Source organism: Sinocyclocheilus rhinocerous, unplaced genomic scaffold (genome assembly GCF_001515625.1).
Source record: "Sinocyclocheilus rhinocerous isolate Xijiao unplaced genomic scaffold, SAMN03320098_v1.1 scaffold938, whole genome shotgun sequence".
NCBI classification, from domain to species: Eukaryota; Metazoa; Chordata; class Actinopteri; order Cypriniformes; family Cyprinidae; genus Sinocyclocheilus; species Sinocyclocheilus rhinocerous.
In genome coordinates, this window is record NW_015665007.1 from 61,952 (window position 1) to 73,829 (window position 11,878).

Consider the following 11,878-nt stretch of genomic DNA (forward strand, 5'->3'; position numbering starts at 1 on the left):
GCCCTGCAGAGTTTTGCTTCAACCCTAATCAAACACACCTGAACAAGCTAATCAAGGTCTGAAGGTTAGGAAGCTACAGGCAGGTGAGTTTTTATTAGGGTTGGAGCTGAACTCTGCAGGGCTGAGGCTCTCCAGGACCAGAGTTCACCACCCCTGGTCTATATGGTCATAGTTTAATAACCAATTTGGGTTATCACAAACATAAATAATGTGGACGATAATTTACTTAGCTTTCCCTGCATAAGTACTTAAGAATCTAAATTGAATTAGCTCCAAATTAAATCAAATAAAAATAAAAGCAATGCCATGGCCAACTAGAGGTGGTTAATTAAATAAGAATCCACAGAAAATAGCTCAAATCCATAACAACAAATGAGACAAAAACTAAATAAATAAATGATAATAAAAAACTCTGTTAAAATAGATCTGTGTATTGAGTCTTGGAGTGTAAATGCAAACTAATAGACCTGCCACTTTTTACAAGTAATATGATTATTTGTTCCTCATTTGATCTGTATCTTGCACTTGACCTTTTTAAACAGTTTACTTTTCAGTGTAAATATTTAAAGGGTACATACTGAACAGATGAGGCAAGGCAAGGCAAGTTTATTTATATAGCACATTTCGTACACAATGGTAATTCAAAGTGCTTTAAAAGAAAGTAAAATAATCATAAAAAAAAAATAATCACAAGAATAAAACAAGGAATTTAAAAACTTTGAAAATGATAAAAAAATTTATTTAAAACGAATTTAAGACAGTTAAAAATTGAAAATGATTATACATACATAAAATACAGTGCAATCAATCCGGACATCGCACAGTGCTCATTCAATAAATGCACAGCTAAACAGATGAGTTTTGAATCTAGATTTAAATGTGACTAATGTTTTAGCACATCTGATTCCTTCTGGAAGCTGATTCCAACTGCGGGCAGCAAAATAGCTAAAAGCAGATTCCCCTTGTGAGTAAGTAACCCTTGGTATTTCTAACTGACTCGATCCTAACGATCCGAGTGGTCTGTTAGGTTTATATTCAGTGAACATATCTGCGATGTATTTAGGTCCTAGGCCATTTAGTGATTTATAAACGAGTAAAAGTACTTTAAAATCAATCCTAAATATAACTGCAAGCCAGTGTAAGGCCCAGAAGACTGGTGTGATATGCTCAGATTTTCTGGTTCTAGTCAGAATTCTGGCAGCAGCGTTCTGGATGAGCTGCAGCTGTCTAATGGTCTTCTTGGGAAGGCCGGTGAGGAGACCATTACAATAGTCCACCCTGCTAGTGATAAAGGCATGAACAAGTTTCTCCAAGTCTTGACTGGAAACAAAACATCTAATTATTGCAATGTTTTTGAGATGTTAGTATGCTGATTTAGTTACTGCTTTGACATGACTACTGAAAACATATAGGTGAGCACCACTATAAAGTCATAATTATGAGAAACTCTGAACGTTATGCGCTGATTGGGAGTGTTCTTCTGATCTCCCCAAGTTGGGGGAGTGTCATTGACAAAATGTGGGATGCAGCGTCTGCATTTAGAGTAAATTTGTTTAAATGAATGAAATTATACATTTTTCATTTGCAATAAACCTATCCAAGTCACATGTACAAAATACGATATTATTGTACAATTACGATAGAATATATAATGATTCAGGTCTCCCTTTCATTATTTATCAAGTAATATTCCACATTTACAGCACATGCATCCCAAATTGGTAACTACTTCATACACCTATTTTGTACCCTTAATATGTGTAGCAGCCTTAAAGAAAGTACTGTTAACAAATAATGTAACATCTTAACTTTTGATTCATTTGAGACACAAGCGTTTTCTTACAGCAGTCACAGTGCACATATGTAAGCACACAGAACACTGGTAAAGCACGTCAAGTTGGAATTTTGTATTCAGTTCCACTCTGAATACCAACAAGATACGGCAACTTTTGACACTAATCTCCCCTTTGTTCAGCTGTTCCATTTCTGTTCGTCAAATGTCTGTGAACCTTGTCCAGCCGTCACATTCCTGCACGCATGTTATCAACGTCCAACCTGACATGCATTCTCATGTTCATGCCTTTTTTTTTTTTTACACACAGAATTATAGCTATGCGCATAATCTATGAGATTTATGAATCTGAGTTAAATTTGAACCATTTTATAACCCTTCATAATGGTTTTCCGGGTTCTGACGTCACTGCACCACTCTATAGAATCAAGCAACTTTATTCACAAAACAAATGTGTGTAAATTGTTTGTAAAACCAGTCCTATGTAAATCGCTGCACTGAAATGACAATTTACATAGGAATAGCTTTACAAATAATTTACACAATTCGCTCTGCTCTTTTCCTGAAATTCAATGATTGTAAGTCAAGAGGACAAACATTCAAAATTTAGCATTTTTATGAAAACACCTAATCATGAGGCAGAAGTGAACCCAATGCCAAACAATTTGTGTACCATCCAAACACAGTCAACAAATTTGGACACAAATTCACTTGACTGAATTTATATTTCTTGTGGGGTTGATAACTCATTTGATATATTCCTTCACAAAAAGAGTAACTCAGGAGTGAGGCAGCATTTAACAGGAGAAACTCTCAGAAGTTGAGAAACCTGTCCGTGACCAGTCTAGCTCAGCACAGCTTGTTGAAACTATTGTGAAATCCTGTGGTTGTGAATGACTGTTTGCATTACCCATAGTCTTCTTTTTGCTGGTTGTCATCTTAATTGTTTCTTTCTTTCTTCAGGGAGGTGGTGCCATTTTTATTGTATTCATCTGGTTTTTCCTGTTTTGTGGCTAGATACATGCACAAACAAAACTGAGAAAATCAAAGCCATAAATCTAAATAAGAAGCATCTAAATTTGAGGTAAATATCTAAAAAAAAATTAAAAAAAAATCTTTCAGTATGACTTTGTCTGGGCGTAGTCTCAAACATTTCCATTAGATGAAATTCTCCTCCCATTCATTTCCAATGCGGTCATTTTTGACTCTGAAGAGTAGAAGTGACTCTTCTTTTCAGGACCATTTAACCTTTTCGAATCATGTCTATTAATTTTTTTTAACCATTCCGATGAAGTAATAAAATTCTAAAAAGCCAAAACATAAAACCTTTCAGTCAAAAATGACCAAACAGCATCAGAAGGTTAATACAGTCATGTGATTATGTCAGTACAAACATGATAAATCTAATCGAACACAAACTGAGCATTTTAGCATTTCATAATTTTTCAATTCTCCAACATGTACACAATGTTGTAGACATTGCTATGTTTCCATCCAAAGATGCGAATTTAACTTATGCGCAAAACTGGAATAGGCTATCGCATAAAACATTTGCGAATAAAGCACCGTTTCCATCCAACGAGTCAAAGAGAACAAAATCGTCACTTCCTGATAAACTGGCACTAAATATCTCTAAGAAAACTAGGAGAAGCCACTGAATATAATACTTTTCATATGTAATAAATTACTTGCGCTTCAGAGAGAGCAGACGTAACACAATAAATGCGGTCATTGCTTTTAGAGGTGGATGCCTGCTGTTTGGGAACGCAGTCATGTAAGACAGTAATTATACAGAAATACTTTGATGACAGACTTTCCTCAGGCATTTCAGAACGACCAAAACAACATATAGCTAGATGCTGTGAACGAGATCGGTCCGCTGGTTAGTCAAGTTATCCCGTCTCATAGCGCAAAGTCACATGACTTTTTCAATGCGCATGGTGGAATTTATTCGGTAAATGTGTTTCCATCCTAGTTTATGCGCATTTTTTCTTATCGGATAAAAAGTTTATCCTACTCAGTTGTGCGCATACGTTTTCATTTCCAATGCGGTCATTTTTGACTCTGAAGAGTAGAAGTGACTCTTTTTTTCAGGACCATTTAACCTTTTCGAATCATGTCTATTATATATTTTTTTAACCATTCCGATGAAGTAATAAAATTCTAAAAAGCCAAAACATAAAACCTTTCAGTCAAAAATGACCAAACAGCATCAGAAGGTTAATACAGTCATGTGATTATGTCAGTACAAACATGATAAATCTAATCGAACACAAACTGAGCATTTTAGCATTTCATAATTTTTCAATTCTCCAACATGTACACAAAGTAAAATTTGGACTACGTGAAAGTTTAACATATGTACTTTTTGTATGAACAAGGAGTCTGACAACAGCCAGTGCTTCACACAGAGATCTGATCTCACCATCATCCAGTTCCTCTGGAATGACATGAAGAAACAGAAAAAACTCAGACTAAATCCAGAAGAACCATGGCAAAGTCTCCAAGACACTTCAAGAAACCTACCTGCAAAACTACAATACTGTGAAAAGTTTTAGGCACTTGTAAAGTACTTGCTGTAAAGTGAGGATTCTTTCAAAAATAATGTCATAAATAGATTTTATAGATCAAATAACTTTATTAACTAAATCAAATTAACATTTGATGTGAAAAACATCTTGGAGATGTTTTTTCTCAGTTTGTTCTGTTTCTTCATGTAATCCCAGACAGACTGGATGATGCTGAGATCAGATCTCTGTGTGGAGCACTGGCTGTTGTCAGACAAAAAAAATCTCACTGAATTATTACAATTAATGGCAAAAGGAATGTTTGGAAATGTAAACTGACATTTTCTACTGACACGCTACAGCAAAAGATAGAAATAACTGGCTTAAAACCATTTTTTTTGTTGTTGGTGAAAATACTAATGGCCTAAGACTTTTGCACAATATTGTATATATACTATATACTGTATAGAATAAAACAAAATAAATAAAACTTGAAGATTTGTCTGAAGCAACATGTTTAAATTGTACTTGTGTTGTAAAATGGTATTGAGCTGTTAATTTTAAGTATACATACTCCAGTATATTTAGTTTGGATTGCAGAACATGCATCTCTGGCTGCATTTCATTTTAATCCATTATGAATTCAAGTCAAAGTGTCTGGCATAACTAATTTATTTTCAAAATGTTCTCAAAATAACAGTATTCTATACATTATGCAGAATAATGCTTGTTGTTTATAGGGAATGGGAATATATAGCTCTTATGTTTTGGACTGAATTACATAAAAAAAAAAAAAACTAAAACTAAGGAATTCCAACTGTCACATTGTTTAACCAATAAATCAGTAGTTTTTGTGTTGAGGCATCTCAAAGAAAAACTCTCTTTTATCTGATTAATGTCATTTGATATCATGCTAATCAGCATTACATTCAGGTACAAAAGTCATGAAAAAAAAGCAACTGCTGATTGTGAAACGGCAATGAAATGTTACATGGCAAAAATCATTTGATCATTTTATAATACACTATAATACATTTTTACACAGTAAGTGTAGATAAAAAGAAAAAGAAAACCATGCAAACTTGATTGTGGCCATAAATACATAAAATACAGAAAAATAATACTAATGTGCTTTTCTTTAGCCAAAACTGAAACAATTTCACTCTCATGGAAACTTGATTAAAGCAAAAATCCTAGTTTGATGTTATTGAAGTTACTGTATTACAGTACATTTAATTTGTAAAGTAGAAACAATAGCAGTGAAAAAAACCACATACAGGTGCATCTCAGTAAATTAGAATGTCGTGGAAAAGTTCATTTATTTCAGTAATTCAACTCAAATTGTGAAACTCGTGTATTAAAATTTGATTTATTCAACCTTATTATTAACCATAATAATAAGCCAATAAAAATGACCAGTGACTTAAAACAAACTGTATTTATACAAGATCATCTTTCCCATAATACCGTTCTTTCATCTAGCACCTTTGGATATAAAGTAAACTTACATTTGGATGAATATCAATGTCATCAAGCAGTAGTAACAGTAGTACAACCAATTCTCTCTGCAAAAGATTCAGACTTCAGTTATTAAAGCAGTGAAGACGGAAGTGCTTATGAAATTCAAGTACACTCTTGGACCGACAAAATCCCGAGGAGAGGTAGAGCGCAACCACTCCGACTCAATATGTGTCTTTGCGTGCCCGAGCAAATGAACAAGAGGAACTTGCAAATAAAAAGTGATTTGAATAAAAGCATCCACGGTTGGGAAATCAAACCTCTGAGCTGTTGTTGCTATCAAGGCCTTGCGTCATCATGGGCTCTGTGCTGCTGGAGCCTTTCGGGGGCTCAGCGATGTTCTTGTCCCGTCTAGATCGTACCACCAGAATGACAAGAATGACGAGGAGGATGGTGAAGAGAAGACCTACCAAGATTCCTATGATCAAGACAACACGATCATCATTAGAGTCCCTTTGATTCAGTTCTCTAGGAACGATACCCTCCGCTTGGGATTCCTCATGAAGGTTGGGATGTTTCTGAGCGCTGCGGTCCAGCGCTATGTGTAAGATATTTGTGCCGCGGTTATTTTCTATGCCAATATCCTGAGCCAAATCTGGAACGCGGTTAGCTGACCTTTTGGAAATCGAGTGACCGTGTGTCACAGAATGATATTCAAGGCTCCTTTTCCCGATGCCTCGGTTAGCGTTGTCTCTGGACCGGACAGTGTAGATGGTGTGAATGTACCACTCCCTGCCTGCCGACACCTGGACAGTGTTATAGTGTTAGTATCAGAACATTATTGCAATGTTTCTTAATGTGGCAGCAGTTATGTCCCTCTTACCTGAAACAAAGCTGTGGAATCCAGCCTAAAGCCGTCAGAGCCCGGCTGCCTCACCAGCGGCAGCGCCTGAGGATCGTCTACAGCGAGGAAAGCATTGAAACTAATGCTGCCAAATGTTCTCGCCTGAGTTTCTGGTTGAGCTTTGTCCTGTAAAGCAGAGTTCAAAATTACACATTATACTGTCTAATGATCCTGAGTGCAGCGCAAAGGCAAAAAAGAAACAACTGGATCTACTTGACATGAGGAAGGTTTTAACATGGTAAATGACAAAAACACAAGAAAATTACTACAATGTAAAACAGAAAATATAAAAATTAAAATGAAAATTTTTAATAAACACTATAATAGTACACTAATGATAATCAGCTGGATCTAGATGTCAGCTAGTCATTATGTTTTTTTTTTTGAGTCTAAGAAAACTTAAAAATTAATTTATATTAATAAACATTTTGACAACTGGTTTAGACCAGGGTTATTATAGTTCCTCTTCTAGGGAACACGCGCTGCGTCCTCTGGGGGACACTTTGGGAACTGAAAGTGTGTGCCTCTGTGTCAGAGGTTTCTGACACCCGAGGACACACTCGATCTATGCGTTATGTGTCTTGGTGAGGAGCACACGTGTTCAGTGTTTGAGGGCTCTGAATGCACTCATTGTGAAAATATCCAATGAGAAAGCTCCGTCTGCGTTTGTCCCTCTTCTCGGGGGATGAGGAACAAGTGTCTGCGTCTTGCGGTTCGGGCCCCGCTGCTGGCAAGTAGACCACTGACCACTAACTAACGCTCCCTTGTGATGTAGGCTTTTTTCCAAGTACTCTGCATTGGACTGCCCCCCTTATCGGGGTTTTTCAAGTAGGCAGTCCCCTGAGCCTCGTCTAGCTGTCTCCCCTTGGGGTTTTTAATAAATGGTCTTCTTCCTTTATCCCTTAAGCTCAGTCAGGTAGATGGGGTGGCCCCCCCTTTCTAGGGTTTTTTTAAGTGGGCGGTCCCCCTGGGCCCTGCATGCTGCTTTGGCTGATTGTAACATAACCTTCTGAGGATATGGAGCATGGAGCACGAGCTCCCTAGAAGGGGAACGTCGAGGTTCCCCAAGAGGGAACAAGACACTGCGTCCCCTCGCCATGCCTTTCTTTATGTACTAAAATAACTAAAAGTGAAATAAAAATGAATAAAAAAGCTATATAGACATATTAAACAAACTAAAACTAATAAAATGACAAAAACACTAACCAAAATTACTAAAACTTTAACTAAAAATAAAAATAGAAAAATAAACACTAATTCAAAATGTTAAAACTATAATAATATCTCAATACTAAAATAAGACTGGTTTATACTTTATAAATTAATATTACAACTTTTATATAAAGCCTTATATTTTCTTATACTTTTCTACCTAAAAATTGCCTTTAAAATAAAATGATTTAATCCATGATATTGAATATCTAATCTACAATAGCAACTTTTTATTTTTGGTTTGGGCTGTATGAAACAGTGTTCACACTTACAATGATCTTGAATCGGTACAAAAGAGATGGTGAATCAGCTAGGCAGCCATACTCAAAGTTGTCAGGGTTGTATTTTGGGATGTATCCATCTGCCCCTGTGCACAGGAACACCTTCTCAATGTTACAGATGAACGAGTCTCCAAGATTCTGAACAGGATCCACCATTACACGGCCATAGATGACATCTCCTAAAGAATGCAACAACCATAAATAAGGAGAGGTGTCATACTGCAAATACTACAAATCTTTTTTTAAGCCACAGGGGTAAAATACATAAGAATGAAGTGCTGTTTGTAGCATTTTACCCTCTGAGAAAGCTGTATCACTCTCCTGACCAAAGCCCATGGAGCCGTCTGACAGCCAGAGAGTTTTCTTTGAAAGCAGGACCATCTGTGTGTTAAGACTGAACTCTGCTGACACTGGATCACTCACCTAAAATCAACAACAAACACATTACTTTTCGCTAAAAATACTGGGTATATGTTAGATTTTCTCATCTGTCTTAAAGCTAACACTTAAGTTTAGTAGCTTTCGAAGGGGTCATATTTAGCAAATTATATTATATTATTAATATTTATTATATAATTTGAATTTTAGAATTTAGTTTGACAGTGTAGCAGTACAAATATAGTCAGACAACATGAAAGTAAAAAAAATAATAATTAGATTTTATAATTTATACAATTTATAATTAATTATAATTATAATAAAACTAACATTAGAAAAATCAATAAATTAAATACACTACTGTTCAAAAGTTTGGGGTCAGTATGACTTTATTTTAAGAAATTAATATTTTGTATTCAGCAAGAATGCATTAAATTGATCAAAAGTTATAGTAATGACACATGATTTCTATTTCAAATAAATGTTGTTCTTTCTATCAATCAAAGAATCCTGAAAATTATTTCCAGAATTAAGCAGCACAGCTGTTTTCAACAATGATAATAATAAGAAATGTTTCTTAGGACAACTAAGTTGGTGATGTGTTTGGCAGGTGCCCTCTTATACTTCAGACACCGGTCCTGCTGTCGGCAGTCTTCAAAGTGTCTGCTAGAGGACACAGCGAGAGTTCCCTCTCGGGGAACCATGGTTGCATGCATAACCCGAGACATTAACTAAAACAAAACAAAACAAAACAAAACAAAAACTTTACATGAAATAAACTTTATAAAATAAACTTTAACTTAAATAATAATAACTAATAAACTTTAACTATATAATTTTTAAATATATTACAATAGAAAACAGTTATTTTAAATTGTAATAATATATATATATTATATTTATTTGTATTACTTATAGTACAATATGTCACAATAGAACTGTTTTATTGCATTTTAATCTAATAAACGCACCCTTAAGAGACTTCTTTAAAAAAAACAAAAAACAACATCAACAACAAAAAAACCTAACCAGCCACAAACTTTTGAGTGGTACTTGATCTTTTATGTAATCCACTAATTTCAGTATTTAATGTTTAGCAATTTAAAGATAGATACTATTTTGCTAAACAATCAGAAGAAGAAGATACCATTACAGCAGTTGGTATTTGCATTATTTAATTACATGAGTAAAATGTGTGGGCATTCTGCCAAAGAAATGCTGTTCCTGGCAGTGGAGCATCATGTAGGTCTTAATTTTAAAATAAGTGTTTCTTTTTAACAAGGTGACTGATCAAACCAGACTGACCTGTTTCAGAGTGGATTGTTTTGTAAACCTGTGACGCAGGCTTTGCAAAGAGGTATGTAAGATGACTCCTGTAAGCTGTAATGTTAACTCCCAGCGTACTAGACAGACACAGGAATGCCCTGAGCCCAGCTATACAGCCTTTGCTGTGACCCCTTTGATGAGTGCTTGTGCTTCAGTAATGACCTGTTGGAAGCGTATGTCCAGATCAAAGGTAATTGGCTCTCTGGGGTGGCACACAGGACGGAAGCTGTACTCAATACTGGGAGGAGCTGTGCAGGGAACCAGTTTTACCGTGTAAGTTCCTGAGTAATCCCTCACCTGCAGGAAAGTCAACACTTACTGAATCAGTAGAGACAATAAAGGGACCCAATAATGACAAATCCAATCATGAACATATAGTATTCAGAGCAGATTTTGCTTTGAACAAAGAAAAATCGCACCGTCAGACACCCTAAAGACTTACAGCAAAGTCAGAGATGAAGGTCCACTGCTGCATTGGCTGGTTGTATGTCGGCTCACTTCTCACCAAGCTAAGGTTAAAGGTCAGCCCGGGATGGTCCGCACACATGACCATGGAAGTCATGGGGGAGGCTGTGTTGACACAAATGTTATTATTCTTTCTGAACACAAGTAAGACCACAATACACTGTCTCCTCATAACTGATTTCAGAAAATTGCTTAAAATGGGCAAATTTCACAAGAAAATGTTTCAAGTCAAAATCAAAAGAAAAATATATATATATTTAAATATTTAAATAATAATATAAAAAATGTCCAAACATTATAATTAGCATTATTAATATTTTTAAAAAACTTTTTTTCTTTTGCACACGTTAAATTCATGCATAATTAAATTCATGACATATCCTCAGGGGCATAGCCAGAAATGTTTTCAGGGGTGGCCAGGTAAGGCCCAGTGATTTCTTTGGGGTGACCAAAAAAAAAAAATCCTGCTTAAAATTTAGAGAATATCATTTAATATGCATCTAACTGTGATTGTGTAGCCTGAGTGTAATACCTTAAAACGAATGTGGAATGGAACACAAATAAAATGAATTTCATTTCATGTAACTGCACCTCAACAAAACACTGGTTAAAAACGGGATCATCGTTCCTATGTAATTTCATGAATTTTTGCGAGGCATAAATTATCTTGCATGGACAAGTAGTTTCCGACACAAACGCGATCCATTCATACCGGAAGTTAAAGGGATACTCCACCCCAAAATGAAAATGTTGTCATTAATCACTTATCCCCATGTCGTTCCAAACCTGTAAAAGCTTCGTTTGTCTTCGGAACACAATTTAAAGATATTTTGGATGAAAACCGGGAGGCTTGTGACTGTTCGATTGACTGCCTAGTAAATTACACTGTCAAGGTCCAGTAAAGGATGAAAGACATCGTGAGAATAGTCCATCTGCCATCAGTGGTTCAACCGTAATGTTATGAAGTGATAAGAATACTTTTTGTACGCGAAGAAAACAAAAATAACGACTTTATTCAACAATTCGTCTCCTCTGTGTCTCTCTGCATCACCGTAGCGCCATTTTGGAGAATATCCGCTGAATGCAAACTCGGTTCGCTATTCTGTGTTAGCTGCGGCACAAGGATACGTTTTCTACGTGTATTTACGCTTTGATTTGAACTAAAACAGCGCAATCCGTGCAGCGCGGCTGACACAGAAGAGCGTACGCTGCTTGCGTTCAGCGGTTATTCTCCAAAATGGCGCTACGGTGATGCGGAGAGACACAGAGGAGACGAATTGTTGAATAAAGTCGTTATTTTTGTTTTCTTCGCGTACAAAAAGTATTCTTGTCACTTCATAACATTACGGTTGAACCACTGATGGCAGATGGACTATTCTGACCATGTCTTTCATACTTTTCTGGACCTTGACAGTGTAATTTACTTGGCAGGCAATGGGACAGTCACAAGCCTCCCGGTTTTCATCCAAAATATCTTAAATTGTGTTCCGAAGACGAACGAAGCTTTTACGGGTTTGGAACGACATGGGGGTAAGTGATTAATGACAAAATGTTC

General features: G+C 36.0%; 1 protein-coding gene across 1 annotated transcript in view; it reads right to left on the bottom strand.

Annotated features, from left to right (window-relative positions):
• Positions 1-4,532: 4,532 nt before the first annotated feature.
• LOC107730863 (FRAS1-related extracellular matrix protein 2-like) overlaps positions 4,533-11,878 on the bottom strand; it is a 79,014-nt gene continuing 71,668 nt past the window's right edge. Inside the window, exons 19-26 of the mRNA XM_016541820.1 lie at positions 10,301-10,428; positions 10,021-10,155; positions 8,451-8,577; positions 8,146-8,333; positions 6,641-6,787; positions 6,078-6,563; positions 5,808-5,864; positions 4,533-4,563 (exon numbers count right to left, since the gene is read on the bottom strand). Coding sequence (XP_016397306.1) covers positions 4,540-4,563; positions 5,808-5,864; positions 6,078-6,563; positions 6,641-6,787; positions 8,146-8,333; positions 8,451-8,577; positions 10,021-10,155; positions 10,301-10,428 — 1,292 coding nt within the window. The 3' untranslated portion in view covers positions 4,533-4,539. The remainder of the gene's footprint in view (positions 4,564-5,807; positions 5,865-6,077; positions 6,564-6,640; positions 6,788-8,145; positions 8,334-8,450; positions 8,578-10,020; positions 10,156-10,300; positions 10,429-11,878) is intronic.